Consider the following 21,385-nt stretch of genomic DNA (forward strand, 5'->3'; position numbering starts at 1 on the left):
TCGTCCGGTATCGAGGTCGATGATCGAACCATAGTTCTTCGAGCCCGACTATCCCGTATTGTTTTCTTGGAGCGGAGAGAGGCACAAGCTAGACAGTCTTTGGCCTTGTGCTCAGGCGAAAGGTAGAGGTTACACACCTCGTGAAGATCAGCGTCAAGAAACTTGGATCCACATTGAGGAGTCCTTTCCATGAGCCAAAGGGCCTGACGGCGCAGATAGGCCCGAAGACCTACGTCGATGACCGGAATCAAAGAACTTAAGTTTGTAGAGATGCGCGTCGAATGGGAAACGCGATCGAAAACAATACCGAAGAATGGGTGAAGGATTGCGCGTCGAAAGTTAGATCGGTAACAACACCAAACTGGAACGCGGCAAACACGTCCAAGCCCGATGGACGAAAAAAACAATCTGGAGTTGATGCCCATGCGCACTATTGTCCACAGGAGGGGTCACCCATCTCGTGACTGCCAAAGACTTCTTCCAAGACAACAACGAAGTGCAAAAATTCCAACATCCGGGCCCAACACCAGATGGCGATCTATGCATAGTGTATGATCTGCAGCTCCTATGCCTCGAACATACTCTTCCAGGAGGAGCCAATGTGATGGACAGTGTCCCTAAGCAGTAGCTGGTAGGGGCAGTCATAAAAACAATTGATGAAAAAGCCAATCCAAAGCCCACTCTCAGAATTTGTATTAGACAATATGGCTAGCAGACAGTGGCATGGTCAAGCCTCACCTCTATTTTAATTTTATTTTAGGTGGTGTCAATTGAATCTGCAGACAGGGAACATCTAGGATTGATAGACTGGCACCAGCTCTTCTAAAAGTGCTTCAGGATCACACAAACGAGCAGGACTATTCAGTGTGTATTTGTCAAGAGAAGCAAGGTTTGTCTGTACTGTCAAGGTCTCACTAATGTTAGAGAGGGAAGAAGAGAGCCCAATATATAGAAAAGAACTAAGGAAGGAACTAACCCCTTCTAGTTCTCAGATCCTAGATGTGAAACGAAGGCGGCTTATGACCCAAGTTCCTCTGCTTGCGTGAACAAAAGCAGACAGTCTCCGCTTGTAAAATTAGATTATCTTCGAGTTTTTCTAGCACTGATACAATGAGCTCCATGTTTCCTATACAGGAGTTCACCACTTTGCCATGAAGGGAGGTGAACGCACCCATTGCAAGACCAGAGTGACGTCTGTGTTCTAGATCCACTGATTCCAAGAATACAATCCATTGACAGGCGAACATTACTGAACCTCTGGCTTCAGTCTTCGTACAGTCATGGGAAAGGAAGCAGTGGAAAGCTTTGAAGCAAATAAAGATTGGTCTCTGTGGTGAAGAGCTACTCGTGTCGCAGACAAACTGACTTTTAGCAAGAATCAAGAAAAAACTTTTAGCACATGGCTTGCAACAGAAACTGATTAAAACACCTGCACTTACCTGCATTTAAAATAAATAAATTCACCCACTGGTTGTTACATTGATCCCTAGAAAACAAACCATATGCCCATAGTAATAGATCACTGCCTCATTTATCTGGGTTTTTTCTGTATCCTTTGCAAAATCTTGCCCAGCAAAGCACTCCAACATGAATCTTGGATTAGAAGGCCTGTGGCTGAGAAGAATAAAGCCTCCAATGTAGTAAAGGTGAGAGGTAAACGGAATAGGCTTGCCATTGTATTTATTTAAAATACACAAAAGTAAAAATAGGAAAATGTTTTATAAACATAAATAACCAAAACATAAGGATGATGTGATAATCAAACCTTTGTTCCATTACAAACAAATTATACATTTCAAAAGAAACAGAGGCAGAGCTATTGGCTCAGATTTTTAGAATGGAATTCCAGTCATGTCCGAGACCCCTGAAATCTCCAATGCCAAATCCAGTCAGCCTCAATGTTCGCAAGAAAGGCTTGCATTCTTTCTCTGTGCACAGGCCACTGTACATGTCTGAATCCATGGGAGTTCCACATCCATGAATGCAGGCAGTCTTTGTCTGTAAAAACAAGTTTCGCCTTTGTTGAGGTCATCGGTGGATCTGTGTTCAAGAAATACCCCAGCGATTACCAATCTAGCCTGCAGACAAGCTGGATACTTGCGATGGAGCGCAGGAACCAGGCTCCTTACACAACCTTGCAGACGTCTATGATCCCCTGGGACTCACAAACAGGATGGGTATGTACACAGCCTTGCCATTTATAATCTCAACGCACACGTTTACGTACAGTTCCAACAACCCATGGAATTCTTTGAACAGTGGGGTTAGTAGGTCGGTCTATACCTTTGCATCCATGGTTTGAACTCTCTGCCGAGGGCGGTCTACCAGTGATCGGTCTAGATTTCTCTAATGAAAACGACTAGTTGTAGACTGACTATGTTTGTAAGACTGGTTCCTACGCTATATGCACAGGACTAGTCCTAAACACCCTGGAATTTAGGTGATTTAGCTACAGACAGTTTAGAGGTTTGTACTTTCAAGCCCTAGGTCCATGCTATGTTTTAGGAGCCCCTGGCATTTTTCCTAGTCAAGTGGCTAGAATGTTGCTTTTTTCATTTCAATATATTGTGCTAAATTTAGGATTGCCTAAAATACTCCAGGATGGATGGCTAGCTTCCAGACAGTCAGCGTTTGTAAACTTCGTTCACACTCTGTACACACAAGTCAAAGCCACCTAGAATTCACCAACTCATGAGGAAGAACGTAGATCATCTTGGCAGGTTAAAGCAAAACGTGTTCTGCATACAAAGGTTGTCCAAGTACAGGTCTGAAACTCACAGTTCCTGAACCAGGCTCAATCAATAGCACCAAGGTGGGCCAATGAGCGTCTCCACCTTACACGCTCCCTCTGGTAGGGCACAAGCTAAGGATGATAGAATGGTGCCCGTTTCAACCATCCTTTTGCCAGAGTGCGCCCTTTCACAGGGCCACTATCGAAGGCTGCTGTTGCTGCTGGCCTGAGAGCTTCCGACACCAGGGTGATCCGGGCTGTGACGGTTCTGCAGGAAATAAAAAGATATGTCATTAAGTTTAATGTTGCTATTGGGTCTGTCCAAGAGCACACAGCAGGCCTTTGACTTTGATGAAACACAAGCTGGAGGAAAGAGCCATCTGGAGCCTGGAGGAGTTAACTTAGGATCAATGTGGCAAGTGGATGTAGTAATTAAGTGACCCACAGAACACACATTAGTAAGAGGCAGCTGAAAAGGGGATCTGGGTACATGTTAAATACTGAGCTTCGTTCAGTGAAAACAGAGACATTGCCATAAAAATGCGCTCACCAGGGCTATACACAGGATAACAAGACTGAACAGGGTCTCCTCAGCACACGGGTAGCACAGGGAGATGATAACTACGAAAGGGATTAACCCAGACAACCCACATCAGGAAAACATAAGAGGAAATATGGGACAAGCCGAGCAATCGTACTGCAGGACCCGCATCAGGAAAACAAGTTGAAACGTGGGAGTGTAACTCTCCGAAAGACCCTCATGAAACATTCAGGTGGGAGTATGACCAACGCCAGAGCGCTCTCATTAGCAGGACAAGTGCAGATATGGGGCTGGGAGTGTGATCATGCAGCACGCCTTTAGGAAGGCACGTGGAAATGGGAACCTGGCGCCCCATCATCACTAGAGGACCCTTGTCGGTGATCCAGGGTGGAAATAAAAGCTCACCAATAGAGGACAACTGTCAGAGAGGCAGGGACGAAATAAGTGACAGGAAGGATCTGCCCCACAAGATATTGGGGTAGACAAAAGGAGAAGCAACTGATACCGGAAGTGAGAGTTCCAGCCAATACACGTGACAGACAAATCGAGCTACAATCGGAGCGTGTGATGGAATCTAAATGTGTGATTCGACAGCCATCAATACCAGGAGAGCGTGTAGACAGACTGACGTTAACTAAATGGTTTTACTGTGTCGGAGGACCATTCTCAGACTGCCAACAACCATGTCGGAAGACACTGGTAACACAAGGAGACGACTCATTGGGCAAATACTGTGAAGAACCAACACATTCATCACGTAGAAGCAAGTGAAGCCCAAACACAATATTCCACAGGGAGATCAGCCAGATTTGAGGCAGCAATTCTCCCAGTAGACGTCTGCAGGGCACAAGATCAAAGCCATGTGTCCTCGTCCCTGCCCCAGATGACGTGTCCTACCCCACGTCACTGACTAGAAAGTAACCAATGCTGTATTTTAAGGTAGTCTTGAGGTGTCAACATTCTCTCCTCACCTTTTTTTTCTTCTTTTCCTTTTTCTTCTTCTTCCGCTCTGGATCTTCCTCTTTCTTCTTTTTTTTCTTCTTGTGGTCAGAGTCGGAGGGGGTCTCTAGGGAAAAGGTTCATAGGAAAGACATATTAAGATAATCACATTTGACAGTCCTTAAGATACCGCCATTATTCCTCTGGCCTTTACAGTTTTTTGGGCCCCACCTGTAGTGCTCGCTATTAAAGGAGCGAAGCCAAGAAGGGACCGTCACTTCATTTTATAGAGAGGGGATCTCTCAGACCAGGAAACAATACTCTAGATAAAGCCCCTGCTAGAGACATTCACAGTGATAACAGATCTTGTATAGGATTTCCCGTTCCCCATCATAAACAGTTTTAATGAGTCAGAGGTCCATTCTCAAAAGGGCTTTATAAGCTTTTACTTGGTAGGACGAAAGAGGACATCTACCTGCAACCTGGTGTGTATCATGTATGAGCGGTCTCCCCTCTTCGACTAGGCAGTGTTGATTTCTACAGGGATTCACTTCATGGAGCCCCAGCATCAGCGCCTCTCACTTACAATCCCACTTTGGCTAGATTCGCGCCTGGATGAACTAAAAACATGTTGACGTTGAACTGGTTTAAGTCAGCAGTGCGAGGGAGGATGGTATTTCTCACTTAATGCCAGAATCTTTCGGGACTCCCGGGGAACCTGCCTAACCCCAGTATTGAAGGTTCAGAACTCGGGCCTCTATTACATTCAGATATTTCACTTGTTCCTCCTGTTGCAGCAGCCATGGACGGCTGTTTATTTTCTTCGTCACATAATTAAGAAATGTGTATTCCAGCTCACATTTCTTCAACAAACTCCAGTCGTAGGTCCTAGTGGACTCCAGCAGTGTATCTCTAGCTCTACAAGCAAGCTCAGGAGGGCACAGGTTTGCAGACCACAGCTGTGCAGGTTCTGTCATCACTGATTAAATAAGCAAGCCCAGGTCACCGGAGTGCAGACTACAGCACAGCAGATTCTGCCATCCCTGATGAAATAAGCAAGCTCAGGAGGTCAGGGGCAGTGCAGTCCACAGCACTGCAGGTTCTGCCATCCCTGATGAAAGATACAAGCTCAGGAGGTCACAGGAGTGCAGTCCACAGCACTGAGGGTTCACCAACCCCGATGAAAAAAGCATGCTCGGGAGGTGAAAAGGAGTGCAGGCCACAGCACTGCAGGTTACTGTGATCCCTGACAAAAGTCATGTTCCCCAGCTGCAAGAACCAGGAAAAAAAAAAGCATGGCAGCTGCACTGGGCCACAACATGACCACATTATCCTTAGCAGTAAAATGCTTTAAAAAGAACGCCCCAATCTATATACAGAAATGTAAACACCATAACAATCTTTTTCTTTGGATTTCACCTTTACACCATTCATTTTGATGTTTCTGTGCATAAACCCATGTGTACCTATTCTAACATCATGACCTTGGAGCACTGAACTTTCACCTTGTGCTGCTACTTCTGTGTCTTAAGCAGACCCTCCAGGATTTAGCTGTTGAAATTTGAGAATGCGACCCTCCTTGTATTGGTCCAGCGGTCGCCACTGGGTCAATACGAGGAAGGCTTCTAGCATTCCTGAGGGCCACGATGACGCTAATCCCCCTGGCCCACTGAGTGTCCCATGGGCCATAAACATTATAAAAAGTGAATGTCCACTGGGCCTGCTGAATTCACTGCGGGTCCAAAACTTGATACAAATAAATGCGCCCCTGGGCCCGCTGCCCACAAGGCACCTGAGGGGCAGTAACTTATCAAGTTTTCGGCCTGCTACCCCCAGGGCAACCTGATAAAAATACCTGCCCCCTTGGCCCACCGCATGCCCCGTTGGCGGCAGGCCCTAATCATTTTAAAGAATGCATGCCACTTTGGCCAGTCGTGTGGGCGACAGGCTAAAAACTTGATAAAAGTTAATGCCTCCAAACTGCCACGTGGGTAGATGGCTCAGGGTGGGCATTAATTTTTATTGTATTGTAACTGCATTTATATAGCGCTTACTACCCCTGATGAGGGGTTGAAGAGCTTTTTCGGTGAGTAGCACGCTACTCCGGAACTCATAACGAATTAGTGGTGAATTAGTATAGTGAAATATGAAAGTAATTTGAGCGGTGGATATCTTAGTCAGTTATTTGTATTGAAGAGAACAGTGGAGGGATAGAAGAGGGAAGGATTTAGAATTTTCTTTTGGTGCCCTCATAGCAGTAGGAGGAAGCATGGGATGAGTAAAAGGGGGGTGGAGTCAGAGAGATGGCTTTAGAAAGGCTTGTTGGGAAGATCTGAATAGTAATGAGGTATGAGATGATGCAATAAGGGGTAGAGTAGGAAAGAGTCCAGAAAGGGTTATTTTGAGGATCATAGCAGTGGTATGGGGTTTGGGATGAGGTAGAGATATAGGGTGAGAAATAGGGTTGTGCATTGGAAATAGTAGAATGAGGTTTGAGATGAGTAGGTAGAGGATATATTGAGTTTTGGACATGCGGCGGGCTTTATCCGCCTCCCCCTCGCCCCCGGGTAATAATGAACAGAGAAGGTGGAAATCAATGAAGATCCATGGAGTCTGCTCCTCACATTACCTGGTGGCACAGGGTCCTGCGTTCGGCTCTGCTTGTGCTTGTGTTTACTCTTTTTCTTTGGAGGCTGGATGTGCATCAAGCGACACTGCTCTGGCAACTAGAAAAAAAACAAAGCAGACATAGCAAAGGAGTGAAGCACAAAGGAGCAACGCAGGGGCCAGTTCTCCCTCCACTGCTAAATGGAGGAAACAACATATGTTTAGGACATCTGAAAAACCCTTTACCTTGACTCCATGCAGAATCCAGCATAAGCCAAGCTCTATCAAGCTGTCCTCGCCTACTATAGTGACAGTAAAAGTCCAAAAGGAGCCAGGCTCTATCAAACTGTCCTCTCCTACTAGAGAGGCAGCAAATCCTTTCCAGCATATAACTGAAGCAGAGCAGCACTCGTATCAAAAGACCCACAACTACATGGCAGTCTGTGAAAACCACCATAAGCCGGTGCGAATAAGGAGGGACCCCTCTTCTAGAATGGTAGCTAAGAGGGAAGATCCTGAGGTCTTAGAATCTCAGCCCCTGAGTGGATCAAGAGCAGGCGATGTTTTTACTGTCAAGATTCCAAAAAACAAGAGAGAGACCCATCTCACACAAAGAGAACTGGGTTTTGACAAGTATCAATCTTTTAATTTTTTTCTCTCCATTTTATACACCATAAAAAGTTCATTAAAGCAATTTCAATAACAACACATGCAATTCCGTAAGTGGAAGAAGCAAACTTCAGCTTGTGTGACACCAAATGCAACATATTTCCATAAGTACCAAGTCATTACTGTTGCTCCATCGCAATTCATGAGCATATTTCATTAAAATATATGATTATAGATAACACCAAAATACGCAATATAAAAGCACAAGTTACATACCTTCGGTAACGATATAACTAAGAAACATTAGTAGCGATAGATTAGTTATCTTAAAATTACCCCCAGGTGTCCGACTGGATCCAAAAAGGTTTTCATCAGCAGTACCCCCGCGCGTCGGTAGGCATCGTCGTGCAGCTCTGCTTGCGTCGTTGGCGTCGGGATGGTGTCGCTGGAGCTACTTAGACACGCCCATGCGCACTGACGTCAGTTCTGTACACGACTTTCCGCGCCAGGAACGCAGAGCCATGCAAGAAACTGACCACTGGTGCTATGAAACTAGAGCCCTGAAAAGGATAACCTTACCCTAGAAGTCAGTTCACAGAGCGGGGAGGATGGGTGGGGCGGTAAGGAATCTATCACTACTAATGTTTCTTACAGATATATCGTTCCCGTAGGTAAGTAACTTGTTCATCTGAAAGAAATACGTAGTGATAGATTCCTTACCTTAGAATAGATACCCCAGCAATACCAACCCTGGTCGTGGGTCTGCAAACCAAGATCACACCAGAAAGTTCTGGAGAACAGAACGGCCAAAGAAGCAGTCTTGAAGGTGGGCAAAGTGATGGCCTGCCCGATGTGAAAGGCAGTGACAAACTTTGGCAGAAAAGAAGGACGAGTCCTTAGAACAACTTTGTCCAGATGGACAGAGAGAAAAGGAGTCTTAGAAGAAAGAGCCTGGAGCTCACTCACTCTTCTGGCAGAGGTGATGGCAATCAGAAAAGCAGTCTTTAGAGTGAGGAAACAAAGAGGACAATTGTGAAGTGGCTCAAAAGGAGCACACATCAGAAAAGTAAGAACAAGATTCAAGTCCCACTGAGGCTTTACGAAAGGAACAGGAGGAAACATGTGCTTGATGCCTTTCAAGACTATTTACAGGGGACTTGAAAAGGGAAAGCTGATCTGGAAGCTTTAAAAAGCAGAAATGGCCGAGAGATAGCCCCTGATAGTGCCTAGAGCAGAGCCCTGCTGGGCCAAAGAGATAAGAAAAAGAAGGACCTCTGAAAGATGGGCATAAAGGGGATTCACAGCATTTGCTTTGCACCATGCCACAAACTTATTCCACCTGCAGGCGCATACCATCTTAGTGGAGGGACACCTGGCATCGCCCAAATCCTCTGCCCTGTCTGGATCATAAGCACAGTCCTGTGCTAGAGGGTCCTCAGACCCCTCCCAGTCCTCCCCTTCCTCCGAAGTCTGTGTAACAGGCTCAAAATAAGGAGGATTGACATAGGGCACAAAATGGCCCATTGGAATCGGGAGACGCCGATCTGGCACCGTGTCAGAGTCAGGGCTGAACCTGGGGACGATGACATCCAATGCGATATCGGAAGCGGTGCCGGGGAGATCGGCGCCGGTGGAGGTATCACTAGGTCAACCGGCGTCGATTGGGATCCCATCCCGTATCCCTTGTGGGCCTGCGGTGTCGGGGCCGCCGGAGATAGCAAAGCAGGAGCCCCAGTCGGGCCAGACGGCCCAAAGAGTCGGGCCATGGCAGCAAGAAACTCTTGCACCTGAGCAGGCGTTGCTCCTGCATCCGGGAAAGGGGGGGTAAGCTGGCGGCGACGGCCGTGGGGGTGGCACCGCCCACACCCTCAGCCGCGACGGGAGGTCGAGGAGTGACGATGCTTCTTCGACTTCTTTTGGGAATGCTTAGACTTTCCTTACCCCGAGTGCGAAGAATGATGACACCGACGCAACCGGTACCTCGTCCTCCCACGGGACGGGGACCTCCAGTGGCGCGGAGCCGACTTCCGGACTTCAAGCAACTTTCGGGACCGCTCCCGCAAAGTGTTCGGCGCCATGGCCTGGCAGTCGGGGCACAAATTGGGGTCGTGGTCGCGCCTCATGCAGTAGAGACACACGCGGTGGGGAACCGTCACCGACATCATGCAATGACAGTCCCCGCAGTTCTTGAAACTAGGCATCCCTACGACACCAGGAGTCGATCGACACGAAAAGATGAGGTAAGAGGCCTCGAAAAGCTCAGTCAAAAGATGATCTGCGCTTGCAGGTGCGGAAAAAGAACTGACGTCAGCGCAAGTGGGCGCGTCTAAGTAGCTCCAGCGATGCCATCCCGGCACCAACGATGCACGAGGAGCCGCACGACGACGCCTACCGATGCGCAGGTGTACTGCTGACGACAAACTTTCTTTGATCCAATCTGATGCCTGGGGGTAATTCTAAGGTAAGGAATCTATCACTACGTGTTTCTTTCAGAGACAATATTCAAAGAGAAAAAAGTTGTCAATGCAGCGTTTCAGTGGGATGAGATTGGTTGACACCACTTTCTTCAGGACAGTATTGTTAAATCTAAAATAGAATTGCGGTTCATGCATGGTTATATATACATTGTATAGATTTGATTTATCCCTGGGGTTCTGTTTACACCTCCGGTTTTCATAGGATTAATGCAGGAATAAGCAAATCCTATAGTTACAGGATGTCTAGATGCTTCAAAGTTTCAACAGTGGGATTCATCAATTTCTCTACACCGTAATCCAAGTTAAGTGTATACGTCCCTTCAGTTTATATAGGTTTTTCATACACTTAATCTGGCAGCGGTATAAAATATACGTCTGGTACATATGTTTCTCTCAGCGTTCTCCTTCGAAAGCCCCAATATTTACTGATACTTGGTAGCTGTTAGCAGGATTATTATACGCGTCTAAATCAATCGGGACGTCCTTCAAAAGGACGCTGAGAGAAATATACGTACGAGAACTATATTTTATAACACTGCAAGATTAAGTGTGGTCCCCCGCGATATTATATGAAAAACCTATATAAACTGAAAGGAGGTACAACTTTTTTCTCTTTGAATATTGTTTTTATATAGTGTATTTGGTGTGATCTATAATCATATATTTTAATGTTATATGCACATAAATTGCGATGGAACGAAGTAGCACGAAATGGTCGCCAACACTGGGGAACCCGGAATGATATTCAGGGCTGAGACACACAACCTATTTCCCTCCTTGGTGTGTAGCCCCGACCTCCAGCGTGATATGGCCCCCTTTTTCAGACTCCTGTTGTCATAGAGCTGGCAGCTGTTCTCTTGAGACTCCCTCACCCCTCCTTGCTTAAGTGGTCCTCCTTTTGTTGTACCCTATATCCAAGTTTGGCCTAAGATGCACTGCGTCAGAAATGTCTGCAAGCCGTCAAGAGGTAAGATTCTTAGGCGCTGCTACGCCTTTTGTACATGCGCGGTCAGGAGACTGCTTTTAACCTCTGTTACACAACCCATCTGTCCCCCCTTCTTTACGGATGGGCACTGGATAATGCAACACTTGCAAATAGCTACTCACGGTGTATAGGCATTGTTATGGTTGTATGCTTAAAATGTGCAAAATGTTGAGATTTAAATTGGGATGGAGCAACAGTAATGACTTGGTGCATAAGGAAATGTGTTGCATTTGGTGTCATACAAGCTAAAACCATATATATGTGAATGAGAGAGTATGAAAGTTTGCTTCTTCCACTTATGGAATTGCATGCGTTTTTAATGAAATTGCTTTTCTGAACTTTTTATGGTGTATAAAACGAAAATAAATTGTGAGACAATTTTTTTTAATAAAGGCGATATTTTTGTACTATCAACAAGGCATTTAGTCTGTATGTGGGGGCACGCAGGAGTGTATGTAAGAGGACAGCTTGAATTGATAGAATACAACAGGGGACATCTTATTCTTACTTTACTGCCAAGATGGCAGTCGTGTGCAATAACCGGTGAGACACGTGCTGCGCCCACAACCGTTATCCAGCTGCATAGAGGGCATTGGTGGGCCCCAATTTAGCTACACGTCTGATGAAATGCAACTCATCCGTGGCCACCCTGGGTCGTATTTTCCCTATAAACAATAAGGTAGTAGGTGCTGTGATTAATACTGCAATCCATTGGCATGTGAATTCACTGCTGCGCTCACCTGCTTCATGGCACCTACTCCACCCCAGGACCCCGAGTAATCTTCCCCCTAGCCAATAGCCCCAGCAAAGGTGGCTTAAGCATGTGAAAAGAACCAGTGGCCACTTCATAGATGAACCTGTTCAGAAAGAAGCAGCCACCCTTACCGGGCCTGGGTGGAGCCGGAAGCCGGTCAGCATGGTCCCCGTCAGGGGATTGAAGGAGTTCCCACAGATGGGAGGTTTCTCAATCAGTGAACGGAGGCTGCTGTTATCATGCGATCCTGGCATGTCAATCGTACCTGTACAGGATTGAAAAATACAGAGGGAATACAGACATCAATACCTCAGCAGCAACCCTCTTCCTGTGGCGGTATCACCGGTTCATGAACCTTCCCAAAGCTGTGGGCCCAGTGCTCTCTCAAATACCACTTGCTAATATAAATACATGTCCGGATTCAGGAATTCCCTGCATAATTAAGTAATCATGGTCCCAAATTCTTTTGTTCTACATCAACAATTCATTGCATTTCAATTTCCCCAGAAAGAACATTTAATAGAGTCACAGGACCTGCGTCCCGCATAAGAAAGCGGTTTGTTATACAAGAGCCTCTTTAGGGCCCACTCTGCGCTGATAAACACAGGGTTCCCGCTGGCCAGGCCCAGCGTCTCTACCTCCAACAGTAGTTCCTGCCAGCCAGGCCCAGCATCCATCCCTTCCTCCAACGAGATCTCCTGCCAGCCAGGCCCAGCATCCCTCCCTCAAATGGTAGCTCCTGCCGGCCAGGCCCAGCATCCCTCCCTCCAACGGTAGCTCCTGCGGCCAGGCCCAGCATCCCTCCCTCCAACGGTAGCTCCTGCCGGCCAGTCCTCAATCCCTGGGCTCACCTGGGAGGTCAGGCAGGAAGTTACTCAGCTTTTCCTTCACCTTCTTCCCACAGAACTTCATGAAGGCGTGCTCCAGGCTGAAGTGGGTGATGAGGTTTGTGCTTCCAGTCAGCTCGGTGGCACCTATGATGGGGTGAGAAGAACTTCCAATCTTAGAGCAGGTCTGGAGCACAGAGGGACAATCAAGGAAACGTGGCAAGCTATGGACGGGATGCCAGGACTTGGACACTACACTGGTTGTAACAAGCCAAGAAACTTCGGCACATGTTGTGCTTTAGAAGGAGCACCCCACAGACTATAAGCGAATACAGTACAGCTCTTGACAACATTGAAAAGGAAAGGATTGTGAGCTCTAATTTTAGCCTCTTCTCCGATGCGGAATCCTTTAACAGGGCTGTTTGGGGCACATGTGTACACAGTCCAGGCCCCGACATGGAGTTGGTTTTTCTGCAACATGATTCGGAGAGGGCACCAGAGTGCACAGTCCAGGGCACACTGGGGAGGAACATGTGATGATAAGCAATGGCTGGAATCTAAGACTCTTTTTGTTCTTGATAAGTACACAAAATGTCCATCACTACAGCAGTCTGGTAAACTAGACCTAACAAGCATTGTAAATGTAAATTGATACTTGTATAGCGCACTACTCACCCGCAAGGGTCTCAAGGCGCTTGTACGAATACCACTGTGGAACCCATCCTGGCTTTCCCTATGAGGTGTCCACTCCTGGGCACCCCCAAGGTGGAGGCCAGGCATCCTTAGCGTTGTGGGGGCCGTTGTGGCGATTAAGCAAGCTATTGCCGAGAGTTGCAGAGTGGGACTCCATGATTGAATAGGCACCGAGGCGAGAATTATCAGGTCCGTGGAATTTTTTAGCCCAAGACCCGCCGAGGCGGGGAATTGAACCCTGGTCCCGGGCTAGACCTCTGCATCAGGGTCTGCCGCTCTAACCATTGAGCCACACTTCTCCAAGCATTGGCACAGACAATAGGTTTGTCTCTGCAAAATCTATTGGCTTTGTCAATGTTTTTAGACATGTTACACAGCAGCGCTAGCCTCAGGTTTTAAAGTTAAAAGAAAGAAAAAGTCCTGAGATTTAGATGTTTTCCAAATTCTAGCTTTTTTTTTTTTTAACGTAAGCCATGTGGTACAGCAGCTAGAGCAGATGTGCAACGTCTTAAAAATCATTGACAAAACAAATAGATTTTGCAGAGGTGAAACCTATTGGTTTTGCCAATTCTTTTTTGTGTTTAGGCACAGGGTGATTAAGTGATTGCCCCAAGGCATACGCCCTCTGCCTTAATGGCAAGACGCCAATGTTTCATGACTCTTAAATGAACCATTATCCTGTAACCTAATGGTACATAAGCCGTCTTATATTTAAGTTTTTAAACTATGCCTGAACCATTATCCTGTAACCTAATGGTACATAAGCCGTCTTATATTTAAGTTTTTAAACTATGCCGTTTAACAACTTGTATTTATCTCTGTAAATATGTAATATTTCTCTGTGTAACCTGCTAATCTTGTTACTTGCAATATGTAATCTTGTAAATATATATAACTCACCCTCAGTAACCGTAGTAGCCATAAGTTTGGTCCACAACTACCTTATTACTCTAAACGTTCTCATGTAACATTCTTCATTCTCGTGTAAAATCACTCAACACCTCTGGTAACGTACGCTCTACATAAACTTCTATAAATAAATTAAACACATGATTGGAAGCTTCCGGGTCACATTAACCTTTTACGGATGTGTCAGATTATTGCCCAGCATAAGAATACCTTGCACAGTTTTCGGTTGATGTGAAGGGGTATGGAAACTGAAATTAACAGAAGAGGACTGGGATGGAAAAGCAAGGTCGGAGGTCAAACATTCCGTCTCACTCTCGCTTAACTATATGTTCTTTAGGTAGTACGGACCTCTACGACAACTTCAGCAAACCGACGAGGGACGGCACCTCCTCTCCCCCAATCGCTGCAGATCAACCAATGATGTCGACCTGGAAGCCCGCGACCGTCGAACACATCACCGCAACTATGCATAAAACCCACTCAGGAGCCCCTACGGACCCCTGCCCACCGCACATATTCCAGAGGGCTGCAGCCTCCATTGCACCCGAACTTGGACAGACCATCAACACCTCCCTCACGTCCGGCATCTTCCCAGACGACTGGAAGCGTGCAGAGGTTAAACCCCTCCTCAAGAAGTCCACGGCCGACCCAACGAACATGAAGAACTACGGGCCTATCTCTCTCCTCCCGTTCGCAGCCAAAGTCACCGAAAGACTCGTGAACGCCCAACTGACCGCCTTCATCGAAGAGAACTCCATCCTAGACACCTCCCTGTCCAGATTCCGCAGTAACCCAGCACCGAGACCGCTCTCCACGCCACCACAGATGACATCCGCATGCTACTTGACCAGGGACACACCGCAGCCCTCATCCTTCTTGACCTCTCCGCAGCCTTCGACACCGTCTCTCAACGCACCCTTGCAGCCAGACTTCACAACACTAGGATACAAGGAGCCACCCTCGACTGGATCCGATCCTTTCTCTGCGGCAGAACCCAGAGGATCAGACTCCCTCCCTTCCTCTCCAAACCCACTGACATCAACTGCGGAGTGCCCCAGGGATCATCACTCAGCCCCGCGCTTTTCAACATCTACATGGCCCCCCGCGCCGCCATCGGCAGACAGCATGGGCTCAGCATTGTTTCCTACGCAGACGACACCCAGCTCATCCTCTAACTGACAAAGAACCCCGACGGCACCAGACTCTGCTTTCAGGAGGGAATGAAGAACGTGGCAACCTGGATGAAAGACAGCTGCCTCAAGCTTAACTCTGAGAAGACCGAGGTTCTCACCCTCGGACCCTCCAACTCAGCCTGGAACATCTCCTGGTGGCCCTCTGCCCTCGGCAACCCACCCACTCCTATAGACCACGCATGCAACCTCTGCATAATCCTCGACGCTCCCTCTTCATGAACCGCCAGGTAAACGCCGTTGCTTCCAATAGGTTCAACTGCCTGTGCATCCTCCGCAAGACCTTCAAATGGATCCCGTTTGACTGCAGGAAGACCGTCACCCACGCGCTCATAACCAGCAGACTGGACTACGGTAACGCCCTTAATACTGGAATCAACAGATCCCTTCTTCACAGACTCCAGACCATCCAGAATGCTGCAGCCAGACTTGTCCTCGGGACTCCACGCCACGAACACATGACTCAACATCTACGAGATCTTCACTTGCTCCCTGTCGAGAATTTGCATCCTGGCCAGTCGGTCACCCTAGCGGGTGGGTTTAAAAACAACAGCGAGTTGCGTTTCAAACAATGGCGGATGTCAATCAGAGACTGCAGGCACATACACTCACTAGGAAAGCAGGACTACTATTAAAACAAGCATTTTCAATGCAATAGGTCTCGCATTTACTCAAGTTTGAGCTATTGGCACTGTAAATGACAATGCCTTTTATTTATGTTTTGGTTTTTAAAATGTAAATAAAAGGCATTGTCATTTACAATGCCAATAGGCTAAACTCTAGCAAATGCGAGACCTATTGCCTTGCAGGCGGTGAGACAGTTGATTAAATTTTACTAGTAGCGCTTAAGTGAAGCGTCCCACGTCCATGAAGTGTGTGTTGCAGAGATGTAGCACTGGCAAATGAATCGGCCGGGTACCCTTCAGCCTGCGGCAAGTAAAGAAAGCATGTATGATTAGAGGTGGCCACAACTGCGAAGGAGAGACTCTCCTACCCTCCTGCAGTAAGAGAGACTCATTAAAGAAAATAGTGCTTACTGTCTAAAGACGAACCGTGTAAGAACCGAAGCAAAAGGGTCAGTCCTCGTGGGAGGTTACAAATGAAGACAAGGAGGGACTGACAAGCCTATAAAGGAATCAGAAGCCAGCATTTCACGAAGGACAATGTACAAGCCAATGACGAATATGGGCGGAGAGTGTGCGGGCTTCACAGCCATACTCTACTACTGCATGCCTCACAGCAGTGCATGTGCTGCCCAGGCTCGTAGGAGAAAGAAGAAGGAGTACTTGGTGCAAGCTCCAAACTATGCATGGATGGCAAACTAGAGCAGGAAGTGAAAGCGGATGACGTGCAGTTGACATGCTAGGCAATCAGAAGCATGTCAATTAGAGCAACGTTGAAGTCAACGAATTGTAAGTATTAGGCGCATTCTAAGCCTTTTAAGATTTTATTTTTTTTTTAAGAGATTTTGCAAGCGCTGTGAAGGCAAAACTAAAAATGTGATTCTCATGGAGAAGAGATGTGGCCAGCAGCTCAAAATGGACTGCTTGTATTGGTGCATCTAGAGAGGCACACAGAGTTGTGCTGGCGGCTGTCACATCAACATTAGGGGCACAAATGCCTCAGGATGCGCCAGCCGGGTGCAACAGAAGTTCAATTGCAGAACATTAAAGGTATGGCAGCCGCAGACAGCATATCTGTGCTAACAAACATTTGTATTGCAGTGAATAAATGACGACCTCTAAGCCAATTCAAATGAGGGTGGAGTGGGGTAGGGTAGGGGGCACTATCAGCGTCGGATTGGTAACGCGGGCATTCGGGCAATGCCCGAGTGCTGCTGTGGGCCTCTTTTTGCTGGCCGGCCCATTAATGTGTGCACATACTGAGCGGGGGCAGGGGGCCTGAGTAGAAGTGGCCTCACTTGTTTCACAACTGTAAACTAACCCCTGCATTTTTTAACCCCCCCTCCTAAAGTTTTTTTTATAAGATTACGCCAAATCAGTGATTTGAGGAGTGATTATGCAAATGTGGGCCGATTTTCAATCCCAATCCAACCCTGGGCACTATACAGGTCTTCACTCACATACATCCCCACAAACAGCAGCCCAATTGGCATAATAAGAACGTTCAATCCCTAGTGTTCTAAGGGCGAGTAAGTTACAACCAGAGGAGAGCGGAGAGGGAGGGAAAAAAGCAAGTGAATAAAAGGTATGAAAAACACATTTAGGGAATAGCATGACAATAAACTAGTATCGTACATTACTAGTTAGTCAACAGAAAACTCTCCGCCTTCCTCGAGACCAACGGATCCCTCGACTCCTCTCAATCCGGGTTCCGAGCAAACCACAGCACAGAGACCGCCCTCATCGCAGCCACCGACGACATCAGGTCCCTGCTCGACAACGGGGAAACAGCTGCCCTCATCCTCCTGGACCTCTCAGCAGCCTTCGACACCGTATGCCACCGCACCCTGATACAGTGCCTCAGCAACACCGGAATCCAAGGAGCGGCCCTGGAGTGGATCATCTCGTTCCTCGACGGAAGAACCCAGAGAGTCCGCCTCCCCCGTTCCGATCCACGGCCACCGAAGTCATCTGCGGCGTTCCGCAAGGTTCCTCACTCAGCCCCACCCTCTTCAACGTCTACATGAGCCCTCTCGCAGCCATCGCACGCCAAACAACCTCAACATCCTCTCCTACGCCGACGACACCCAACTGATCCTCTCCCTCACCAACGACCCCACCACCGCCAAAGCCAACCTCCAGGAAGGAATGAAAGACATCGCGGAATGGATGAAGATCAGCCGTCTGAAACTGAACTCAGACAAGACGGAAGTCCTCATCCTCGGACCATCTCCTTCCGCCTTGGACGACTCCTGGTGGCCCCCTGCCCTGGGCACCTCACCCAAGCCAACGGACCACGCACGCAACCTGGGCTTCATCCTGGACTCCTCCCTCACGATGACCAAGCAAGTCAACGCCGTCTCGCCATCCTGCATCAACACCCTGCGCATGCTCCGAAAGATCTTCCGATGGATCCCCACCGAAACCAGGAAGAAGGTCACCCAGGCCCTCGTCACCAGCCGTCTGGACTACGGGAACACCCTCTATGCTGGAACCATAGCCAAACTCCAGAAAAGACTCCAGTGCATTCAGAACGCCTCAGCACGTCTCATCCTGGACATCCCCCGACACAGCCACATCTCTGCCCACCTGAAAGACCTGCACTGGCTCCCTGTCAACAAGAGGATCACGTTCAGACTCCTCACCCACGCACACAAGGCCCTTCACGACATGGGCCCGTAGTACCTCAACAGCCGCCTCACATTCTACACACCCACCCGCCAGCTCCGATCCGCCAGCCTCGCCCTCGCCTCCGTCCCACGTATCCGCAAATCCACCGTCGGAGGAAGATCCTTCTCCTACCTGGCGGCCAAGACATGGAACTCCCTCCCCACTCACCAACGGCTGACCCTGGACCATCTCTCCTTCAGGAAGAAGCTCAAGACCTGGCTGTTCGAGCAGTAGCAACCCCCTTCCCTCCCCCCCCAGCGCCTTGAGACCCTAACAGGTGAGTAGCGCGCTATACAAATTCTGCTGATTGATTGGTTGATATTATAACGGAGTGTCCCAGAGAGGTAGCACTGATGGGAGCCCCACTGTCACTCCAGAGGGCTAACGGGAGGTTACTAGTGGGTCAGCTCATTGTGGACCCCCGAGGGAGGTCAGCTCTTTGTGGGGTTCCCCAGGAGCCCCCACATTACTCCAGAGGCCTAGCACTGAAGTTATAAGTGGATCAGGTAACTGTGGGGTCCCCTAGTGAAGTCAGTTAGTTGTTTGTGGGGGGTGGGGGGGTCCCATCATCTCAGAGGGTTAGCACTGAGGTTACTAGTGGGTCCAATCCTTGTGATAATCCCGGGGAGGTTACTAGTGGGGCAGCTCTCTGTGGGGTCCCCCAGGAGCCCCCACACCACCCAAGAGGCCTAGCACGGAGGTTACTGGTGGGTCAGCAGGTTGTGGGGTTAGAACTAGTTAGTTCGGCCGGGTTAGTACGAAGGAGCCCCTCTCAGGCGTCACTAGGACCCCACAGTAAACAGAGGCGTCACTGATACAGTTTTTTTTTTAATGTATTTATTTATTTATTTATGTGTTTTTCTATAGCGCGGACTTTACCCGAAGGTGTCAGAGCGCTTCACAATAGGAACAGTAATGATACATGTAAGTTGTAAATAACCCCCCCCCTGCGGGCCCACAGGGGGAGTTAATTACAATTCTGCCAATTTAAAAGTTATAACGAGCAACGACGGGGGCTACTCAGCGCCCCCACCTCCCCAAAACACCGTAAGAGTGACCCCAATTGGTCGATACACACGTCACTCTAGAAGGCTGCGCCTTTGTGTCTGGTCAGTCCAGCCGTCACTCATACGCCCCGCTTCCGCTCCTTCGCACGACTCGCTCACCCCGCCCACCCTCTGCTCTGATTGGCTGTTACCTGGCAGCTCGCGCAGCAGATAGAAGGCCCCGCCTCCTCCGGAGCCCCCTTTCCGGGCTCCGTCCTCGGGTCCGGGAGGAGGCGGGGGTCCCGGTCCTGCTTGCGAAGGGGGCTTCCCGAAGCCCGAGGAGCCGCCCCCGCCCCCTGGCGAGGGGTCGGACTGCGGGGAGCCGAAGAGCGCGGAGAAGTGCTCCATCGCGCGGCGTCGCGAGCGCTCTGAACCGAGGCAGCGTAACAGAGAGAGCCTGCCACCAATCACCACAGGACGTACACACAATTGGCTAGGTGCGCAGCCAATGAGACGATGCGGAAATAGCCCGCAGCCAATCATCGGCAGAAATTTTTACCAGAGGCGAGAGCAACTGCACCAATCACTCGAACGCATAACTGCGCATGTGCGTGGTCAGCTCTGTATGGCCGCCATCTTCGGGTCAGGCAATTAAATCATCAGGACTAAGTTTTAGGGGGGGATTTGGAAATGGATATAGTGGCAAGGTTTTGTACAGTATGTCGCAGGAGCTAAAGTTATTAAATGCCAGAGATATGTGAAAGGCTATAATGAGAGCACTGGTTACCAAACAAAAATTGTGTTATGTGTATTTATAAAGGGCTCTATCATGGGCAAGGTGCTGTCTAGTCTAGATTTGACATGGACAAAAAGGGCAGCAGTTCTACGGTTGTGTACTTAGCTCCGTTTAATCAGGATTTGGTACATTAGACAGTGTCCACCTGCTCGGCCCTTCTGCGCTCCCTGCGCAAGATCATGCCACTTCTCCCCTATCAGGCACGGGCATTAATAGTCAGGTGTACCATTCTTAGTCGCTTTGACTATTGCAATGCGATGTTGCTTGAGGCCCCTGCTGTACTGCTAGACCGTCTCCAAAGAGTCCAAACGGCCGCTGCCAAACTGGCCCTTGGCTGGAATAGGAGATCCTCGGCCACTGCGGCACTGGCCGAGTTGCACTGGCTCCCCATGAAACAGCGAGTGGCTTTTAAATCACTCTGTCTTGTTTTTAAAGCACTGCACGGAGTCGGGCCTAGCTCCCTGCAAACCATGTTCACCTGGTACATCCCAACCAGAGCCCTCCGCTCCTCCACAGCCCGCCTGGTCACAGTACCAAGATTCAACAAAGTCAGGACCGGGGGAAGATCCTTCAGAGTTGCAGCCGCAAAACTCTGGAACAGCCTGCCCCCCGACATCCGCCAAACAACCGAACTTCTTCCTTTTAGAAAGCGGATCAAAACCTGGCTTTTTCCTAAATATTAATTCCTGTTACCCCGCTCCGTTGCCCCACTGTCTTCCACCTTAGGAGTTATTTGACAGCGCCAGGATACCTGCAAGGTGACAGCTGCGCTTTACAAATGTTTTAAATAAATAAATAATAGCCGCGATTTACCATGCAGGGCTCGACAAATCTGAGAAATGGTACTAGTCCTACAGGTCTAGTACTTTAAAAAAAAACCTCCTCGACCCAACAGTAACCTAAAAAGTCTATGAAAGCGGAGCAAATGTGACAAGATAACAAGATTTAAAGGCCTCTTTATTGCTCATTTACTTTGTGAGCAATAAAAAGGCCTTTAAATCTTACCTTGTCACATTTGCTCCGTTTTCAAAGATGGAGGACAAAAGTT

The 21,385-nt window shown here is 48.4% G+C and overlaps 1 protein-coding gene across 1 annotated transcript; it reads right to left on the minus strand.

Annotated features, from left to right (window-relative positions):
• Positions 1 to 1,663: 1,663 nt before the first annotated feature.
• Positions 1,664 to 20,015, minus strand: MED19 (mediator complex subunit 19). Its single transcript, XM_078674107.1, has 6 exons — positions 19,754 to 20,015; positions 12,495 to 12,617; positions 11,775 to 11,908; positions 6,841 to 6,937; positions 4,244 to 4,338; positions 1,664 to 2,999 (listed from the first exon to the last, which is right to left on the minus strand). Exons 1-6 carry the CDS (start codon positions 19,947 to 19,949, stop codon positions 2,931 to 2,933), a joined length of 714 nt encoding a protein of 237 aa, XP_078530233.1. The 5' UTR covers positions 19,950 to 20,015; the 3' UTR covers positions 1,664 to 2,930.
• Positions 20,016 to 21,385: the final 1,370 nt, after the last annotated feature.

The sequence above is a fragment of the Lissotriton helveticus genome, chromosome 1_1 (genome assembly GCF_964261635.1).
Source record: "Lissotriton helveticus chromosome 1_1, aLisHel1.1, whole genome shotgun sequence".
In the NCBI taxonomy this organism is placed as follows: Eukaryota; Metazoa; Chordata; class Amphibia; order Caudata; family Salamandridae; genus Lissotriton; species Lissotriton helveticus.

What these genes read in the sequence shown, in the direction of transcription:
- MED19 (XM_078674107.1), bottom strand. Translation starts at nt 19,949, where the DNA reads ATGGAGCACTTCTCCGCGCTCTTCGGCTCCCCGCAGTCCGACCCCTCG. An exon ending in TCCGGCTCCACCCAGGCCCG is followed by an intron (nt 6,938 to 11,774) that starts GTAAGGGTGGCT and finishes TTTTTTTTCTAG; the next exon opens with TTGCCAGAGCAGTGTCGCTT. An exon ending in GCAGGACCCTGTGCCACCAG is followed by an intron (nt 4,339 to 6,840) that starts GTAATGTGAGGA and finishes CCTTTTCCCTAG; the next exon opens with AGACCCCCTCCGACTCTGAC.